Source organism: Neopelma chrysocephalum, unplaced genomic scaffold, assembly GCF_003984885.1.
Source record: "Neopelma chrysocephalum unplaced genomic scaffold, ASM398488v2 Primary Assembly neopelma1_74, whole genome shotgun sequence".
NCBI lineage: Eukaryota > Metazoa > Chordata > Aves > Passeriformes > Pipridae > Neopelma > Neopelma chrysocephalum.
The window spans coordinates 4,139,415-4,160,131 of record NW_020897735.1 but is presented as its reverse complement, the minus strand read 5'-3'; the positions used below and the strand labels follow the sequence as shown (position 1 = coordinate 4,160,131).

The 20,717-nt window shown below is 46.7% G+C and overlaps 1 protein-coding gene across 1 annotated transcript in view; it reads right to left on the bottom strand.

Moving 5' to 3' along the window:
* Nucleotides 1-20,717, bottom strand: part of LOC113969712 (collagen alpha-1(XXVII) chain-like) — a 144,810-nt gene that overhangs the window by 55,269 nt on the left and 68,824 nt on the right. Inside the window, exons 15-25 of the mRNA XM_027687805.1 lie at nucleotides 19,285-19,338; nucleotides 18,824-18,868; nucleotides 14,431-14,484; nucleotides 13,665-13,718; nucleotides 13,456-13,509; nucleotides 12,403-12,456; nucleotides 12,039-12,092; nucleotides 10,099-10,143; nucleotides 9,388-9,441; nucleotides 7,923-7,967; nucleotides 1,221-1,274 (exon numbers count right to left, since the gene is read on the bottom strand). Of these exons, the coding sequence (XP_027543606.1) occupies nucleotides 1,221-1,274; nucleotides 7,923-7,967; nucleotides 9,388-9,441; nucleotides 10,099-10,143; nucleotides 12,039-12,092; nucleotides 12,403-12,456; nucleotides 13,456-13,509; nucleotides 13,665-13,718; nucleotides 14,431-14,484; nucleotides 18,824-18,868; nucleotides 19,285-19,338 (567 nt within the window). The remainder of the gene's footprint in view (nucleotides 1-1,220; nucleotides 1,275-7,922; nucleotides 7,968-9,387; nucleotides 9,442-10,098; nucleotides 10,144-12,038; nucleotides 12,093-12,402; nucleotides 12,457-13,455; nucleotides 13,510-13,664; nucleotides 13,719-14,430; nucleotides 14,485-18,823; nucleotides 18,869-19,284; nucleotides 19,339-20,717) is intronic.

Here is a 20,717-nt window from a genome sequence, read left to right as displayed (position 1 = left end):
ATATCTCCTGCATGGCAAACCCCTTATTCCTCATTCAATTAAGGGCTGCAGCTGCCATTGAGACAGCTCAATCAGGCACCAATTTTCTCTGTAACCACCCTGGACACATCACAGGCTCTTTATTCCTCTATTTTCCTTCTCTACAATGCAGCCCATGTAATGTAATTTCTTCTGTGCCTTGACAGCTTGGGCTGAGGCAACTTCTGCTCCTGCCCCACCAGAGTCCACAGTGTGGAATGGCCTTTCCAAAGGCTGCTGCAGACAGACAATAAAATGCATCTGCAGCAAACACAGTATAACTGTCACAGAGTCTTTACATCATTACCCAGAGGACAGGGCTTGAAGTAATAAAAGTGAAAGAAAGCACTGATGTGTGGAATGCATCATTTTATGCTCTTTACTATCTTTACAGCTGGACTGTGAATAATTAAACCACCAATGAAAACCAGCAGCCTACAAGTGAGATACGATGAGTGACATAAATTATTTGTCTTTGGAAGATACTTCTGAATAAAATTTTACACTCTAATGGAAAACAAATTAATGTCCATTCACAGTTTTATGGAAAATAAAGCCACTTTTCCACCCAGAAGAAACATGTATCTGTACTGTACACAAGAGGGCACCAGCCCTTAGTGTGCCCAATGCAACCAGGGCCAGCTGGACGGATGGTCCTCATCCAATAAAAAGGGAAATATTTGAACCAGCCTTTGCTCAGATGGATGGCTGCACTCTTGCACTTTTCTCTGCACCTGGGAGATTGCTGAGACCTCTTGTTCAATGCAGCCTCAGCCCTGGTCTTGTTCGACCCCACTGGCAACTCAGTGTGGGCTTGTGAGCACATCTCTGCACAGATCTGTAACCTCAACCCCGGGGACTCCTCCCTTGACCAGGAACACGGGGCTGATGGGTCCCTCATTCTCATAAAACACAGAACTGACCGTTAAATACAAGCTGTCTGGCACATTATGAATGAGGAAAGTAAAATTTTCAGAGGATATTTGACGGTATCTCCTTGGAGGGCAGCGCATATTAATTCCTAAATGAGACGTGGATGATTTTGGCCTGGCCCAGGACTAGCTCAGACACCCTGGACGTGCTGCATTCCCAGCTGGGTGTTGCACTGACACAAAAACTTAAATCTCCACGACGTTTCTCCTGCCCCAGTCTCCCTCATCCTGCATAAGTTACAACAACCATTTCATTGCAGGCAATCTTACCTTTTCTCCCGCTATTCCAGGCTCCCCTACCGGACCAATGAAACCCATTAGACCCTGGAGAAAGAGAAAAGCACAATTAATTTTTGGTTTTACTCGCTGAGAAAGTAAACAGTTCCTTTGGTCCACCTTGCTGGTTGCAATAGCCCAGCATCCCTCGTATAATGCTCAGTAATTCCTACTGGCTACCAGAGCGGATGGAGTTGCTCCCGGCCATGGGAATGTCTAACTCCACAGCTGGTTCTGCTTTAGGCGCCAGCTGGAACGGCAGCACCAGGATCTGCAAGAACCACAACACACAGTATAGGGGATGAGTTAAGCATGTTCCATAGGAAGGGCAAGTCCATAGTGTGGCTTTGTTTTGTGAGCTCTTCCTGAGACACCAGCGCAGCTTCTCCAAGAGCATCGATAGCGGGAGCTCCTGGGTTGCGCGGAGACGGAGACTTGCCATCATTTTAGCTGCTGGACTGGGTAAGACTTCCTCTGGGTTAATCCGAGCCCTTTGTGCAGAGTAATTTTGCCCTGCATAGTGTCATGCTGCTGGGATGCCAGTAGGAAATAAAGGTCTCCTCAGCCAGAGGGGCCAGCAGGGCAGTGGATCCAGCACACTGCTCAGAAACTATCTTGGAAAAAAACTCCAGCAGTTCGGGATAACGAAGAAGCAAACAGAACTGCTTTTAATTAGGAAGATGGAAACAGATACAATCTCAAGCTAGGATTCCTGAGAATTAAAATACAGCAGCCTCCCTACCAGCTCCAGAGGTTTCTGGCTCTGGAGATGCAAGGGACCGTCCCCTCTGCCACCGCAGGCGCTCGCTCTCACTACATGGTTCTCATGGCCTTGTCCTGAGCCCCAGCAAGGGTCACTGGGAGACAGATATCTATATTTAGCTCCTCCAGTGAGTCTGTAACTTAAAGGGATTCATCTCTTGTTGAAACACTTCATAACCTGCCCACACTTGGCATGGGTGCTGCCAAATGAAGCCGTGCCCCAGCTTGTTTGATTTTAGGCAACAGTTTGATTGGTGCTGGTGGGTGGTTGCTGAGCAAGTCAGAGCCAGGAGATGGATTCTCCAGTGGTACCGTCCTGCTCTTCCTCTTTTTTTTTTTTTTTTAGAATAATTTGAAATCTTCAAGATAAATTGTGAAGTTCCTCTATGCAAGAACAAACACAACGGGAGAAAAGCTTCACCAACAAGGCAACTTCCAGAATGTGATCTCAGAAGAGGGTGAGCTTTTCACCCCGCTGTCTCCTTTCTGAGGGAAACATTGAGAAAAGAAGGAAAAGTTTCCTCTCTGTACTCCTGCTGCATTGCTTTCCCCATTCCCAGCTGGCCTGACACATGTGCAGTTTGTAGATGAGCTCTCTGCAGCCTGTGCATCACTGTGGGTCTGTTTGCACCCGTGCAGTGACAATGTGAGCTGATCCTGCCCAGGTACAGAGGAGCACCCAGCGCCCAGAGCAGCTGCTCACAGGCTGTGCAACTCCTGCCACCAAAAGCCTCTCCCTTCCCATGAAGTTACATTGACAATGCAGAGATACAGCACAAAATAACCAGCCTCATCATTCTCCCACATGTGTGAGGCTCAGCAGACCCATTCTGAGACAGAGGACACAATATGGGTCACTCTCGGATGACTTTTGGAGAGAACAGTGTCTGATGATGACTCCGAACACTGAGAGGCTTCATGCATTAACACTCCCCATGTGGTCCAATTAAAAGCCATCCTGTGAGCATCTCTGGAGACAGGAGCTCCTTGCTGAGACATACTGAGGGGCTCAACAAAGACATTGCTCACAGACACGCAGCTGGCTTCACCTCTTGCAGGGAGCAGCCACACACTCTGCTCTGAGTTGCACTTGTCACTCTGGCATGGGAGCAACATCCAGGTGAAAAGTATTTGAAAAAACTCATGAGAGAAGGCAAAGAGCTCAATGGGGACATCAGAGCCTAGAGTTAGATGCCTGTGCTGGAAATCCATGCAGAGATGGTGTCTGGGGGACTGGTGTGCCACTGCACCATAATGGAAATATCCAGGGATTGATTGTCACCAACCCTTTTGACATCAACGCTGAAACAGTATTTACTTGAATCAGTCTTTGTGTCTGAAGCTGAGGCAGTCCCAGAGCACAAGGGTGCCATCACAGCCAGGCTGCATGGACAAGACACAGGAACCAAAGGAAGAGCAGGAAAATTTGCAGCATCTGCCTATGCGAGGTTGCCACCGGGTGGCATCGCTGAAGGCTGCTGGATCAATGATCCTTTCGATGAGACACAAGTGCAGATAATCAACTGCATCCAGTTACTGAAATTTTTCCTGCAGCCCAAGGCCATGAAGAAGGCAAACATTAAGGCAAAGAAATGAGATGCCTCAGGAAATGCATTGCTAGGCAAAAATAGACAATACAGCAAGAAAGAATAGATCTGTTGATTCATTTCCAATTTCTCAGAAAACTGCAGAATTGTCTCTCCTGGGAAGATGCTCTTTAAGATATTTCTGGTTACTCAGGTCAGTCCCAGCAGAATAAGATAGATCCCTGCTCTGCAGCAAGTGTTGGTACCATTCAGAACAAGATTGTTTCAAAAGCCCTTCTGAGGGGCCCTCCATATCCAAGCTCAGGCTTGAAGGCCAATCTTCTGACACAGTGTCCATGGCAGCATCAGCTTCCACTCTGAAAAGTCTCTAAGGAATCTGGGTCATGGAGCGAGATGTACTGGTGGTGCTTCCCAAGCCGGTCTGCTGGTGCTCTGCAGATGGGTTTGCAGGGATTACAGCAAGCCAAGAGCCCCCCAGCCCCAACAAACTCCTGAGACACCTCTTGCTGTCACAGATGTGCTGTTTGTTATGGCAGCTTATGCAGAAACACGAACCTGCTGCATGGATAAACATCAGGGGGGAAGGAGAGCACAGCCAACATTTCTGGTTTTCACTCCAAAACCAGGGAAAATTCTGTCTGTGCTGGTGCATCATGTTTCTGCTTGGGGGAAGATGTCCCTGCTCCCTGTGTGCCCAGCAAGAGGAGCATCCCACAGCAGAGCAGGGACCCTGCAGCATGGCCAGGCTTCCAGCACAGTAGCTCTGCAGTGTTTGCAGCCAGCACTGTCTGCACTGGACTAAACTAACTAACCTTGCTGTGTCTGCGAGCAGACACAAATCGAGATAGATATGTCTAGGCCAAATAAATCTCAGTAAATTATTGGGAGTATATGAAACAACTGGTGGAGATTGGGTAATGACGTTCTTTGCCGGCCAAAATGAGATATAGACACTAAAGGGAACGCAAGGAGATTTAGGTTTTAACACAAAAACATTTAGGTTTTAAGAACCAGAAAAGCCGCCGACGGCAAACGTTTAATCAGAGCAGACATGAATTGTGGCCATTACACTGAAATGGCTCCGGCGCAACATATTTTTCCCAGGTTCCCAGGGTTGAAAAGAGGGCCTGCATCGAACACGACTCCAGGCAGTGTGTGTAATGATGCACGTGAAGTCCCAGCAGCGGTGGCTGCCCGGATAAAGGCCCACAGTATACAGGAAAGAATGTAAAACATTTATATTAGACGGGGAGTTCAGCATGTCGCTCGTGATTCAGTCTGCTGTATTCCCCAGCCAAGGGCATGGCGGAAAAGGGATGGAGATTGTTAAAAAGTTGCTGGGGGCTTGAGGGGAAGGAAAGGGGGGGACTGGTGGGTTGTAATTCCTAACTCCTGTCTCGCTTTCCCCATTTATTGTCCAGCCCTGTCATAATTAAGCCCCCCTTCTTGGCTCCATCAACAGAGAGCAAGTCAGCAATGAAGCCTTGAATAAATCATAGCCCATTTGAGAGAAACAACCGACCGGCGAGCCCAGCGTGAGCAGGGTCTCCCAGGGACGGGACCGCCAGTCGCTCCCAGCGGGAACCGATCACGGCCTTTCTGTTTTACTGGTTCGCTAGAACTCAAAACAAAACAAACCAGGGACAAAGGACGGGAGGGAGTAAATGTACAATCCTCCCATTCAGATGAAAGAAAGGGAAAGTAAAACAGTAAATATCACAGTTTAAGGGAGGACGCTCTGACCCGCAAAGAACAGCCATGTGGTTTAACCCCCTGTGCTCCGGGTTCAGCTGTGCCCTGGGGCCACGTTGGGCTCCCAATGCGAGGGAAGGGAAGGTGGAGACACCCTGTCAAAACACCGTGTCCCATCAAGGGGGCCGTGAACACCACAGTGCCCATAAATCCCTGAAGGAGGTCAGAGACACTCCAGAGGGGAAGGTAAACGTGTTGGGAAAGGCACAGCTCTAAGATGTGGGAAAGGCCATTGCAATTCCCTGCTCGGTTCTCAGTAATCCACTTGACCTTGGCCAAGTTAATAGGTATCTCCCCCTCCTCCTTCGGAAGGGAAAACACATTAAGGAGATAACTGATGGTGCTGGTGTCCTTTGACAAATTATTTTAGAATATTGGTATTGGGACACCATGCTTCCCCCTCAAAGGATGAGAGACCCCCAAGGGGCCATGGGGTGACTGCCCTTCCCAGCACAGTGCGATGGGTGTGTGGCTGGCCCTGACACTGCCCTGCGAGTGAGCAGGGTGGTCACCTCTTGTGCAGGGGGAGGGACTCAAACAGCTGCTCCTGCTGTGACGGGACCTCCTCATTCCCATTAAGGACGTTAGTCAAACGAAGCCTCTTTCAGCTCTTCATGGGTATTCTCTTCATGGCTATTTCCAGTCTCTAGTGCTGAGCAGGGGGTCCATGGGTAGCCCCCTTCTCCAGTTTGCCATCCTGTCTGCTGCAGGACGTTGCTTCTCCCACAGGGCTGTCTGACCTTCAGCATGGACACTTCCGTGACATCCTCCTGCTGTGCATTCCCATTGCTGGGACAGGAAGGCTGGTGGCCTTGGCCAGAGGCCCTGTATTCCTCTTCATATTCTTCTGACTCCACCTACAGGCAAGGAAGGGTTAACCCACACATTTCCAGGGTACTGGGGCACCCGGCAGCTGGAACCCTTCCAGCACATGAAGACAACAAGCATCTCATGAATGAACTTCCCGAGTCTGCGTCCTTGCAATGGAAAAACAGCGCATCAGGCACTGCCCTGTGGCTTAAAACCTCATTTTTCAATGAAAGCTCAAGGATCACTGAAAACCTTATGGAAACTCCCATGTCTTCCTAGACATATGTCCTTGAGAAAGGGAAGAAAGCTCCAAGGAGATGGATGGCTGATCTCATGTTGTTAAGCCAAGGGTTTCCACTCTGAGAGAACCCATATGGTGGGCAGAGCAGGAAGACTGAAAAGAGCGACCACTCCTATTGTGGAACAGAAAACACAAGGTCTCCATGAGAGAAAACAAGGTGAGGTGATGGTGTCTTTTAATGCCAAGTGACCCGGGTAGCTCAACCTCTCAGAGCTCTGGAAAAAACAAACCCAGTCCCAACACCAACTGCTGAAGTTTAAGTGGAAGGAAGAATGAAACCCCGACACTCCAGCATCATTCAGCAGAGGTGTGATGGGAAAGGATGTTATTTCTCATTAATCTGGTGAGACGTTTCTGTTCTAATGACTTGACTGGTTCGGAAATGGAAACTCTTTCTGGGTGATATTTCTAGACAGAGACTAATTGACTAAGAATAACACAGGCAGCTTTCCTACCACTGTGCTGGTTTCAGTGTCAGCAGAGGCCAGCTGTGTTTTCTTTTCAATGAACAGTGCCTACAGTTCTCATCCAAGGTCAGTCCTGAGGGATGTTAAAGAATAATAATCCTAATGATGCTTTGTCCTTCAAGGACAACATCTTGTTAAGGATCTCAAAGCACTTCTAAATATTCATTTTTAACAGCATCCACAGGTGCCTGAGAACAGGAGGCACTGGGCTAAGCACTGTTCAGGGCTGTCTCACACCTTCCACAAAGGGGGAAACTGAGGAACAGAGGACTGGAAGGTGTTGCCTGAGATAATGCACAATCTGATACAACTGCAGCTAGAACTCAGATGTGGGGAACAACTTTGCTCCTTCAGTAGTTGCTCTTCATGAGCAAATTAACAACAATGATACAGAAATGTCTCTGATTTCCAAATAGAAATAATCACCCTTGATATATACTGAGACTCATCAGGTTGCTGGTACTGAAAAAGGTCTACCTTGGCTTCTTAAACTTGCTTGGTCAGAAAACCATGAAAGAAGCGATTCCCAGCTGTTACATACAGGAGAAAGGACAGCAGAGAGGCTGACAAACTAAACCAAACCCAACTGGCTGACCATCCAGCAGGGAAAGTGTTGGGAAGGACATCTGTGGTGAGATGCAACACCCGCTTTGCCAGGGCCAGCTGCCACAGCCAGCTTGGTGTGGTCATGTGGGAACGCACAGAACACGTTGGAGGCTCCGTGGCTGCAATTTCAGGGTTGTTGGTGGACAAGTTGGTTGGTTTCAATCACAGAGACATGGGAAAAATTGTTTCTTTTTCCTTGATGCCTGTGGTTCCCCTGAAGCCTTTGGGATGATGCATGTCCTGGGCTGCCCCAGCTGAACGTTCTCCATGGAAGTACAATGAAATGCAGCTCAGTGCCTCTCTTCCCCTCAGAGCACCAAGCTGGAGCACAAGGGCTATGGACAGCTTTGAGGTGGCCAGAAGCCCCTGCTCACTGTACTCTGCCTCTGCTCTGGACATTCAGGAGACACTGTAGAGTTTGCCAAGCAGACAAAAAAAATAAGGAGTTTACCTGCTCACCAACTTTCCCCGGTCGGCCACGGTTTCCTGGCTCACCCTGCAGGACAAGGAGACAGGGCACATGGGTTACCTGGTGCTGCCAGTCACACCCTCAGTATAACATGATTCTTTGTACACTCATGATTTGGGCTGCTGTCTGTGAATTGTGAAACTGTGAGAAATATCTTGCAAAACCAACTGTGACTTGAAAGATAATTCAAAGCAAGAATCACAGCTGACACAAACATGGAGCAAACACTTGTTCTGCAGGGAAATGCCCCCAAAGCAGCTGGTCCTGCTGTAGTAAAATAACCTTCAGAGAACCACATTGAAACATAAGCTGTCTACTGTCCTGTGGCATAGCCTAGTCCTGGTTGCTTTATCCCAATGTTTAATAAGGCATGAGTTCCCATCAGGGATGTTCCTGAAGTTAGGGTGTCTCTGACCCATAATATCTCAATCTGAATGACTGAGTAAAACACAGATGAAGACAGAAACACACCAGTAGAAGGAAAAGAGTAGGAATGGCCTCTGATTAACCAGAGGATTTGAGGATCTAAGGAAAGCAAGGGTACAGATCCCATAGGCAGGTGGTGTTCCTGAACAACAGAGGAGAAGGCATCCAAGAAAATTCACCTGCTAGTGGAAGAGTCACAATAATAAAAGACATAAAATTTCCCAGGCAATGCTGAACCCTGATTCTGCTCTTGGAAAATCTCAAACAGGGACAACTACTGTCACATGGAGCATCCAAATGAAACCAGAGCAAGAACTCACGTGACTTAAATCACACTGCAGGATGAAGGAGTTCAGAGCACGAGAATAACACGAAAAAAGCAGAAGGAGGTGAATTTCCAACCCACCAGGGACAAGGGCAGCCGTGGCAGCATGCAGAGGTGGTTGGAGTGCCCCTGGATGGGCCATCCAGAGGCCAGGCTCACCACGGACCAGCATTGTCTCCGGAACAGCAGCTGTATTTTCTCAGTAGGCAGATACTCCAGATGTGCTGCCAGACCACATTTTTGCTATTTACTGTTTGAAGAGGTTGTTTTTGTTGGGTTTTCTCTTTCCTTTTGAGTGTGGGTTTGTGGAGCGCACTGCCCTGGGATGGCTCCTGCTGCTAATTAGGCAGCAAAGATAGGAATGATGTGCATTGTTTTAGAACAAAAACGTGGAGGAGCAATGGAAAATGAGAGGAGATGATGGAGGGGGGAGTTGGTTAATATCAAAGGAAGAGGAAGAACACACTTGTTTATAATAAAGGACATGGCTTAAAAAATGCTCCATCATTCTTTTTGCTGAAGAAACAAGCAGAAACTGAGACCCCAGAATTCTGAGAAAAAGAGAAACCCTCAGTTCCCTTGTCCTCTCTAGAATGAACACTCGAAGAATGGTAAAGGTGAGAAAAGATATTTCCCTCTTGCTTTCCTCCTTTCCACCCACTGTTTTTCCTGATCATAAATGAACCCTTTCCTCACCTTTGAACCACTGGGACCAGGTGTTCCAGGAAATCCCTTCCTGCCAGATCGACCCTGAAATACATAGAAAAACCATAAACATTAAAAGCTTCCAGCAGCCTTGGTCATAGCAGTGTCTGTGAACCTATATGGTGCAGCTTGTATAATTGCAAGATAAAAAAATAAAGATTAAACATTTATTTTCTGATCCACCTATTACCAATTTTCAGGATATTTTACTCTCCTGTGATGACAGTTATGTACAGACCCATTACAAAATCCTGAGCTGGCAAGCTCACAGATACGATAATATTCTTTTTGCTTCTTCTAACTGTGTTTGTGTGATACATAACAGAGGTCAAAAGGACTCTCTCTGACTGTCCAGCTTTTCCTTCTACCTATTGAAAAACACTATAAATCAAGGAAGAAACATCAGAGATGGTTTCCGGTCCATGTGCTTCGTCTTCAGGACGAACTATTTAAACGTTAGAAAGTTTTTCAAGGTCTGAGACTTTAAGCAAGTTATAAACTCAACACTCTGTGCAAGATATTTCCTGGACTTTCAGCCATCCTGGATCAAGCACTTGGACAGAGCCCTTGACACGACAATATTTCATAGCAGGGCAGTTTACTTCCCAAACCAGGAGCTTTGAAGCCTTATGTTAATTTAACTACAATTCCAGTGCAGGGTTATCAGAGCTGGTAATAACTGAGTAAATGACTGAAACCTACCTCTGGGCCAGGGACTCCTGGTGGTCCTAAGGGTCCTTCATCTCCCTGAGGTGGAAAGAAATTAAAATAAAAGACAAAGTAGTAATTTTGACTCAACAGGCAGCAAAAATGAAATGTTTGCAGTATGAGCAGCAGCTAAACACAAGCTGTGTGCTCAGCTGTCACACTTTAACAACTGAGTCCTTCTGTAGCTCAGAGCAGGCAGTTCAGCATCTCTGAGGTTTCTCATCTCCCTTCCCCATCTCAAGAAAAAAAAAGGTTTAAAGTCAAGTCCTGCCAGTGAAGGCCATCCAAAATTTGACCAAGGCAACATCAGGCTGGATTTGGCCTGTAGGGTGCCCTGGACATTCTGACATGACTCTGCTTCATTTGATTTGGCAGGGATACGAATGCTGTAGAGCTCTCTACTCTTTTTCTTTCTTCCCCCCATCCTCCCCCTCCCTAAAAAAAAAAAGGGTGTTGCAAAATTTCCCACAGAACCATTTGGCAACTGTATGAAGGTTTCCCTTTTGCTTTCAAATGGGACTCCACATGCTGCAGGATGGAGCTATCACAAAATCTCACACAGCAATTGGACTCGGTCCTCTCCTTTGGCTCTATGCCAATTTCTAATGTGATAGGATCAGACCTACAGTTTCTAAGAGACCTTCAATTAAGCTTCACAAAAATTATCTCAAGTGTCTAAAACCAAGTGCCAAGAGAGAAATTAAAAGTGCCCCTGGCAGCCACGGTCTGGCTGCTCTCATTTCAGTGGCCAGCCACGGTAATAAAGGGGCATTGGTGGGATGAGGATGGGACTGGGAGTCAGGAACCTAGACAAGCCACCCACAATATGCCACATTTCCAACCTGATGTCATCCAGAGCCCTGACCTAGTACCTGGGTGACCTCAGCAGTAAGGGCACAGTGCTGTGCTCTGGTGCACACTCACAGTCCTTCGGCACAGCTCGTGTCGAACTCCATGTCCATGTCTTTGGTCTTACTTTAACACTCACTAACTAGAGTAAATTGAAGGCAGCTTGGTCATGCCTGCCTGAACCTGGAATGCAGGGCTTCGGTTCCCTTTGTAAATTGCCTAGAATAATTTTTTTCCCTATTTCAGTGCAAATAAATGAGCTCATTTGCATTAATCCCATTTAGAGAACAAGCAGAAGAGTTCCCAGAAAAAGTTAAGAATTATTAGTGCTATTAAAACGAGCTCCTGCCCATGCGTGTGCTCGGTATTATTTACACAACGTCTCATGACTCCTGACAAACAGCTTACACTGGCCTAAGTGAGGGGAAACTACACCGAAATCACTGGAGTTACAACAGGATAAACAGAGCACTTGGACCTTCTCTGCTGCTGCTAAAATATATTTGCAGCTCCAGGACAATTAAATCAAGGTCAATTGTCCCTTCTTAATGACTGCAAGTGGAATGAAGCTTCAAATTCTGACGTGAAGTGATGAGTGAAAGCTGCAAGCTCTGATGAATCTCTGCAGAGCAGCAATTCCCATTTTTGAACTCTTGTTACAGAGGGATGTTGCTGTGTGTGAAAAAGTGGAGGCTGCAGGTCTTATAGTTGAAAGAAAATGCACTTAAAAGGAGCAGAAAGCAAAAGCCAGGTCAGGGCATGTCTGTGCAAGGGGATGTGCAGGGAAAAGGGCACTAATACCCATCTGGGGGTGGGGGAACAGGTTTTAAAAGCAAGGGCAGTGCAGGGTTTAGGATCAGCAGACGCCAGCAGCGACTGGAAGCAAAGATGACAGGACCTGGGGATCACACAGCTTAGGGGAAACTTCTCTTCTGCGAGTCTCTCATCACTCAATACAAGCACTTGCTTCCAGTTTCAGAGGGACCAGAGGATTTCAAGCTGCAGACACATTTCAGCATGCATTAATCTACAAAATTCAACCTTGTTCTTTAAATCCAATCTGCCTTTGGGCTGAGGACACTCACCTCTTGTCCAGGCAGTCCTCTTGGCCCAGGTAAACCTCGTGCTCCTGGCTTTCCCTGAGAAAGAGCCAAAGGAAAAGATACTCAGAAAATAGAAACATAAGCTCAGAAGGGCAATTAAAATGAGAAAGTCTCTTTCACAGCCACGGGACATCTTCCAATGTCAATTTTGTTACAGAAAAAAAAGATTTGAAAAAAAGAAAACACTGCACTTGGAGGGACCTCAAACCAAACAGACCAAGCTGAAATGCTGGCCAGGACAATCTTTAGGAACCTCCAGGGTTTTCTCTCTTTCCCCCTTCCCACTACTTTGTTTTCCCTGGCTGCTTCCAACCCCACACAGAGCTGAAGTCTCTGCTCCACTCACCTTCAGACCTTCAGGACCGTTTTCTCCTGGCGGGCCAATGTCACCTGGAAAGCCCTGAAGAAAATGAGGAACAGTCAGGATGCACAGGTGGAATAAGTGTCACGCTCTGTGAGAGTTTTAATTCAAAGCTAAGGGACAAGACATGTTCCATGCTGGCAGTGTCCATGTGTGGGCCATGGGGGAGAATGGGACATGGAGCAGTGCTATGGGTTTGATGGAAGAGCTGCCTTTCCCAGCAGCTCCCTTTAGGTCCATCTTCTTACAAGATTTATTGCAGCGAGGGCCTCCCTGTCATCACACAGCTAAAAAGGGCGATTTGGGTTTTAATTAATCTTTATGAGTCAGGGCATAATCTCAGTGCTCTGAGGAGGAGCTGCAGCCTCGGCGACAAAGGGGAGCAGGAGAGGAATTAGGAAAGGTGTTGACACGCTCATTAGCTGCTGCTCCTTTCCACCCACCAGCCCTTCACAGAGGAAACAAAGGAATCTGTGGTTATTTCCAATGGCAACAAAGGAGAACGATTGCTAAGTGGCAGCACTCAGCCCTTCCAGACCCTGCAAAATACCAGAACACTGATGAGGGGAAAGCAGGCCACCAGTTGTGCTGGAAGTGGCTCTCCAGCAGCATCTTACAGACATTGCCTGGTTCCTTAGGAAGGAAAAAAATGACAGTGTGCTGGGGGAAGCTCATCCTGAGTTTAAGGTATCACTCTATTTTTTTGATAAGGACTATAATTTTTTTTCTGCTTCAAATGGTATTTTGTGGGGGAAAAATGGAAAAAAAAATCCCTCCATGATACCTATGACAAAAAGTGGAAGGAAAAAACAGGAAACCATGAGATGTAGGATAGGTCATGGACCCATCTTGATCCTTCCTACCTCATCACCACTTGTGTACCATCATACTCTAGCAGAGAAGTGAAGCCCTGGGCTGGATAGAGAGGGGTGAGTGGAAAGAGATGCAATGGAGGAAACGTCTGGGTTTGCTGAAGACTGGATGTGGCAGAAGTTACCAAAGAAAGGAGGGATGTAAGAAGGAGGTGGTGGGACATACCTCAGGGCCAGGTGGTCCTGGAAACCCGACTGGACCTTTGTCACCGACTTTTCCCTGCAGAAATCAGAAAAACATGGAGAAAAGTGAGCTGGCTCCTGGCTATTGGCTTTCTTGTTTAGAACAGCACACCCCTGCCAAGCTGTCTTTGCAGCTGGGCATGGAACCTTCAGAAAGGGAGAGCAGGAAGCAGAAGATGTTTGGTTACTTACCAGGGGGCCTGCTTTCCCTCGTGCCCCAGGGACCCCAGGCAAACCCTGGCTGCCCTGAGAGAGACACATTTTTTTTCAGAACACAATGAAGCACCAAAAAAATACCAATTCCCCGGGCTCCAGCTCCTCTGCTGAAGAGAGAGGAGCATCTCTTTAGGGCTGAACTGAGCCCTGCATGGAGCTGGTACAGCTGCACTGATGTCAGTGAGATGTTTCTGCTGAAGATGGGGTTGAATTTAGCCCCAAAGAACACACAAACTGCTGCAGTTGGTTGTGGCTCAGAGCCATGCAGCCTCCAGTGCAGTGTTTTGTACATTTGTCAGCCACAGTCAGTATCATATCATAGTCACAGGGGAGAAGTCATTTGCTCAGAAGTTACACAGGGCATTAAGTGCTTCCCTGGGTCAGGGTTTAGGTTGCTGCACTGAGCAGACAAAAACTCCCAGCCTGCAGCCGCTGGACCACACACATTCACACCCATCCCCATCAGCCCCATCACTTCCAATTTCTGTGAGAAGACATGGCCCTTTGTACAGAAACCCCCCCAGCAGAACTGCTTTTGCTGTAACAACAAAATCCATGCACTGACGTGAATTTTAAGAAAGGCACAGCACACCCCAAATGGGAACTATCCGAGCAGGGGAACCTGACAGCAGGATGCAGCTAATTCCAGCTCCTTGTGGATTAAGATGAGCTGAGAAAGCTGGTGGCCACACATACTGTTATGTAAGGGGAAAAGAATGGTGGGGGAAAGAAAAACAATTACCTTGTCTCCTTGGAAGCCGATATCTCCCGGAACACCTGCTCTTCCCTGATCACCCTGGGTACACATCACCAGAGAGTTAAAATAGGCAACAGCAACAGCCAAAACGCCCAGGTCGATGCTGTCGTACAGTGAAAGTCTCAGCACCAGCTCCACTCAGAACTGAACTGCTGGCAAGCTGCAGATCATGCTGAGGGTAACAACAACCCTGAACAAAGAAGCGTGCCTTTCCCAACCTGACTCTAAAGTGATAAAAGAAACTGCAGGAGAGAGAAAACTATGATTTGCCGAGCATTGTGTATCTGTAGAAGCTGAAAGAGGGGAGACTACATTCCTCTGTCTGACAGCGGCCGTGAAGGTGGTGAAGTGTTAAATTCAGCTGAACAGAAGACTTTAGTTTGCAATGAATGGACCTTTTCTCTCACAGGGCTCTATAGAAAAGAAAACAATCCTCAGAGTTTCTGTGAGCATACCCTAGTGCTGGCATCAACCATCAATCCTCTTCCATAAGAAAACAAAAGTAACTTCTAGTAACGCTTTAGTACCATCACGCTGCCAATATCTGGGCTGAGATTCCCTGGGAGGGGTAGGCTGGAGTTCACTGGGATGGAGAGCCCATCCCTGACAATATTTCCTAACCAAGCTGTCTTTCCCCTCTTTGGACCATCATAACACATTCTGACTCCCTGGGTAGAAAACAAGCATCCCTGAAGGTTTTCCAAGGAGCAGTGGACTACCTTGCATTGGCTCTTAGCCCTGCTGTGAGCAGCTTGCTGGCCCAGATGACCTCCTGATGCCCCTTCCAAACTCATTTATTTAGTGATTTACTTAAACAAAGGATGAGTCAATGATGGGGCAGAGAAAGGAAAATTCTACTTGGGAAGTCAAAGGAGGAACGACTATAATAACTCGGTACAATGACAAGACCCAACAAAAATAGCTGTTAGAGGAACTCTGTCCCATGCACAGCACACGCCTCTGAACTTGGCTTCCCAGCAAGGGAACGAGCCATAGCAGAGCACAGAGCTATACATTTAAACATGGTCCACATGGAAGACATATGGAGTCCTGCAACAGAGCCAAAGTCTACAGAGAGATGACAGAGGAAGTCTCCTTCACTCCAGAAAAACCACCCGCTTGCTACCAGAGAGCTGAAATAATTGTAACTACTATAGTAACATGCAGGGGATAATGAAATTGTGGACGGTTAAAGCTGGATTTGGGAAAGACTTTTCAAAGGCAACTTTTTCGGAAGAAGAATAATTAAGAACTATGCAGATTCAATGATGGAAACACTTCATGGATTCATGCTAAATTTGCTTGAATGTTTTGGTAAATGTTCCCGGAACATTTCACTGAACCATCTTCAAAACGAATCTTTTATATAGCGAAATTAAAATGTTGCTCTTAAAAAAAAAAAAAGTTAAATTGATTCAACTCATTTGTTTTTTAACCTAAAATATTTTAATTTGAGTCGAATAACCAACATTTTGTTTCATCTAAACTATTTTCCATCTAGTTATTTTTTTTTGGCAATGCAAAATGGAAACAATCAGTTCTTTACACAGCTTCAGTTCAGATGAACCCCATGTATTAGATACAATAAAGATGGCAAAAAAACTACTGTATGACCCAGCTCATTTCCAGATTTCTCTCATCTTCTCTGAATTTTCTACTTTTTTTATTTAGTCCAAAGCTTAAGCCACTGAAATCTACTTAATTCTGCCTCCCGACAGAAGACAGCATGAAAACAGCTTTTCTGGAAAGTGAGAGGTTGGCTCTGAGGTTTGTCTTTATCATCTATTCTGAGGGTCAAAAAAGAAAGATGATTTTTTTTCATTAAGCAGTTTTCTACCCAGTCAGTAAATGGCCATTGAAATACTGTTTTGGAAGAAATACTTGGACATTAAAAAATGACTACTGTAAGAAAAGAGTTTCCTGAGCACAGCAAAAGGCAGGAACAAATCTTTATCTCTGACCTTCAGGAAAAATGGGATAGTAGCAGCCTGACAGGAAAAACAGTTTTCAAACAACTCTGAGAAATGGGCATTGGAGAGGGTAAGAAGGAAGCAGGGAAGACAAAACACATCTTTTATCTTGAGCTGGACTTGACCACAAGATGTTCATGTGTTATTGAGATAGCACAGCAAAATGCCACGGCATGAACGATCCATCTCTGGCTGTTAATATCTGAAACCAGAAATGAAGACCAGGGCATTGCTTTTCACCTGCCTTGACTCGAGGTCTGTGTCCTTAAAGTGAGGGAAAAAATACAGAGGAAAGAGGTCAGGCATGTTTATTATTAAAAACCGGGATGCCGAGATGACGAAATGGGTCTGCAAGGACTTTGCTTATGGGGGAGGAAAAGGAATGTAGAATCTGAAATTACAAACAGGCTCTGCCCATGGGATGTTGCCTGTGTTTCATGTTTCACCTATAAAAAGAAATGCAGCAGCAGAAACCCCGAGGCCCTTCGTAACCCAACACGAACAGAAAGGGGATATGAGGGAAGGGACCAACCCACGGCTACGAGGGGTGTTTGCTGTCTGTGGGATGTGTTTGCTGTCTGTGGGATGTGTTTGCTGTCTGTGGGATGTGTTCGCTGTCTGTGGGATGTGTTTGCTGTCTGTGGGATGTGTTTGCTGTCTGTGGGATGTGTTTGTTGTCTGTGGGATGTGTTTGCTGTCTGTGGGATGCAGAGGAGGTCACTGTGCAAAAAAACCCCTTCATTTTGCCCTCAGCTGGGCATCTCTCCTCCCCTTGTGCTCAGCAATGCGAGGGCAGCTAACACTGCACAGCTCCAGAGGTATTTGCCTGAGCCATGTCCTTCACAAGTTACAGATGTCCTGATTCATAAAAACCCTTCATGTGAACAAGTAGCTGGGATTTCCTCCGCTTCCTCCACCTTTCCCCTGCACTCATCACCCCACGTGGTCTTCTCAAGGCCACTCTTTATTTCAGGGTTATGCAGTAATTTCACTTCTTCCTGTAAGAGCAGCACAACCCTCTCTGCCCCCTCTCCTTGCCTCCATGAAAACACAGAAATGGAAACAGAAGGATGACCCATTCTGTGGGGAGACCTAAGCTGTAAAAAACATCATTAAATTCTGGATGACTCCAGGAAGAGCTGCAAACCATCTGGTTTACTGCAACAGCAGTGGCTGGGGAAATACTGGAGATAAACAGAGCAGTTTGTGTAAAGTGATGGAGATTAATGTCCAGGAAGGCTAATTTTGCTAAACAATGATTTAAATCTTGGTAATTCTTAATATAGTAAACTATTTATTCCAAGGAGCAGACAGAAGAGTCCGTGGGCTCTAGGAACTGGTGTTGAGACAAGAAACCAGCGACAGTGTCTTAAGCTTGTCCCAAAGAAAAAACCTTTCTCTTGCCCTGTCCTTCCTCTCTACAGAAGTGAAAAGGCAGCAGAGGGGAGAAATGGAAACTGCAGACACAGGAGCCCTGGCAAAGAGCTGCTAATATATAAGGAGAGTTGAATCAACTGGCTTGACACTATTCCCCCCTGTGCAGTTTTGGGCTGCTAAATCATCCTCTAAAAGCAAACATCTAACAAGAGAATAAAACATCCAACGGGAGGAGGATAATACATTTAATGGTCATTTTCCACTGCCCTCCTGAACAATCAGAGCCAGCAATAAATGACTGCACCTCCCACTCTTTCAGACTAAATAAATCCTATGGTCCAATATCTGCAGGAGGATGGTTCTCATGACAGTGAGACATTTACACACACAGCTTCATGCTGATCCAGCTCAAGCTGCGTGGTTTTGTGCCAGCACCACTAAATCACTGCAATCAAGGCCCCTCTCCATTTTGCTCTTTCTCAAATGATTTATATCAGTTTGGGGCAAGGCACTTTCCTCTCAGCAGGAGGCCAAACTGAGGTGAGTGTCTCTGAACAGGAGCAGAGGTATCTAACACAGAACAGTTTTTCCAGGCGATCCACCTGGTTTGTTTGATCCAGTGCTGCTTTGCCACATCACATGTTTCCCCTAAATGCATTTATAAAAATTTGTTTATGGTCAGTGTTAGATGTTCATCCTCCTCCCTATCACATCATCTAACCAATATAAAAGCATAAAAACAGTCAAACACCAGATAATCATAGAATTACTGTCATCATCAGTGGGAGCTGGGAGCTCCGAAGAGGATCTGAGCATAACTGATCTATACTAGAACTCCATGGAAAAGGGGATGGGGCAGATATCATCAAAGGAATTAAAATTAAGACAGGAATGGAGGCAGGGTGGGAGGATGGGGTCAGAGACAGCCAGAGTGGAACCAGTACCATGGTACTGAATAAGAAAGAGAAACTAGAAAGGGGATTTCACATGCAAAATTAAAACACAGTGCAATAAGGGAGTATTCAGATCACCTTATCACCTTTCAGTCCATGTTCTCCAGGGTTTCCCATCAGCCCCTGAAACAAAAGAAAGTTCAGAGTGAGGCTGAGCCACAGCAGAGAGTTGCTCAGGTCTATGACATTGATGTCCCCAGTGGGGTTGGTGCCTCAGACACACAGCATTGGCCTGGCACAGTCTGAAGGCCAAATGCCAGACTGCTCCCAAGGTGTGCTCATCGCACATTCTTTAAACACCCTTCGTGGGCTGGAGGCACACAGGGAAAATGCTTCTGGAATTCTCCACTAACTTACACCTACTGCAGACCACCAGTGGGATGTTGTGTTCAACAGTTGTGTGCCTGGGAAAGTGGACACTCATCACTGCTGCCCGTCCTTTCTCTCAGGACAGTCACCACTGCCCAAGGGAGGAACAGAGAAACCTTCAGCCCTGCTGTGGAGGGATGAGAGCTCACACAGCTCAGTTACTCTCTCACCTTTAATCCTTTTGGTCCTGGATGGCCAATCGGTCCGACAGGGCCCATGTCACCCTAGTAGGAGAAAGAAAATGACCAAAGTCATTAGGTGCAAAACAAAGAAATCACTGCACGTGGGGTGATATTCCTCTGCTACCTGGTCTCAGTATCCCTGAAGAGTTGCACCACTGACCTCAGCAGAAGCATCCTGGCACAAGTCAAGAGACCCATAATGTCTATACAGCCTCTTAAAAAGTAGATCAGGAATTCAGGCTGGTAAATTAATGGTAAAATAATAGAAAATTAATTAAGGAACCACCTTGAAGTTTGCAACTGTGGTAGGATCTAATAATTTTCTTTTTTAATGTTCTTCTTAACTTTTGTATGGTTAAATTTATCTCTTCCACTATTTGAAAAATTAAAATATTGAGCTGGTTTAAGACAATCCTAGGATGTATTTATTCTCGGTGAAGTTATTGCTGTTCTCAGAAAGAAACTACCACAACATTCCTGAGTTCTCCGGAAAGAGTCTGAGGGTGTGTTACAAAGGACACAGACCCACACAGCAAAAAAAGGCAACAGTCAGGAAATTTGGGTGACTACTGAGCTCTGATGTATAAAAGCAATACGGGGAGGAGAGGGGAGAAACAGGAGGTATGAAACACAGAGGTGCTGCAGCGGGAAGTCAGTGTGGCATTGTGTGTTGGGACTCAGTGCAGTGCAGGAGGACAGTGGGGCTCACGGCTGCCCTCGTCTCCACGTGTGCTGTACAACAGGAACCCTTCAGTGCCGGCATTTAAACGGGCTCTGGCTGCTTTCTGCCCGTGAAGAGAGTCAGTGACAGGGTGCACCAGTCTGGCCTCAGAGTGTAAATAAACAGGGCAGCTCCCTGAAGGAGCGTTTCTCCGGCTGCAGCCCCGGGCCCGTGGCCACGTGGGGAGTGCTGGGCTGCAGCCACCCCAACAGAGCCCTTTTCATACCTCCCGGCATAAAGGCTGCTTGTAGGAACAAGTTTGCTTAAGGCTTTGCCCACATGGTTAATTAGAAGAGAGAGAAGCTTTAGTTACATCTAATTCTGCTCTCCAGTCACCAAATCCCTGCGTGGTGCGTGAGGAACCGGGATCCTGGATGATTCCTGGGGTGGCTGTAGGTGGGAAGGAGGAAGGGACTGAATGGGGCCCAGCTTGCATCTATCACCCATCTGTCACCTTCTCCATGCCCTGCAGTGTGAGTCCCACGTGTGGACCCCAGGGAAGGAGGCTGGAGCTGTCCCACAGGGAGGAAAAGGCAGGATGGATGTGCCCCCTTCTCCCCAGGAGGATGGATGAGGTCATGGAGGGGAGGACAGGCAGCCTCTGATTCCATCATCTCTGGAAGGATCATAATCACAATTACCATGTCTAACTTTTCACTTTCTAACAAACAAATAACTGTGAGATAATGGCAACCAGGTA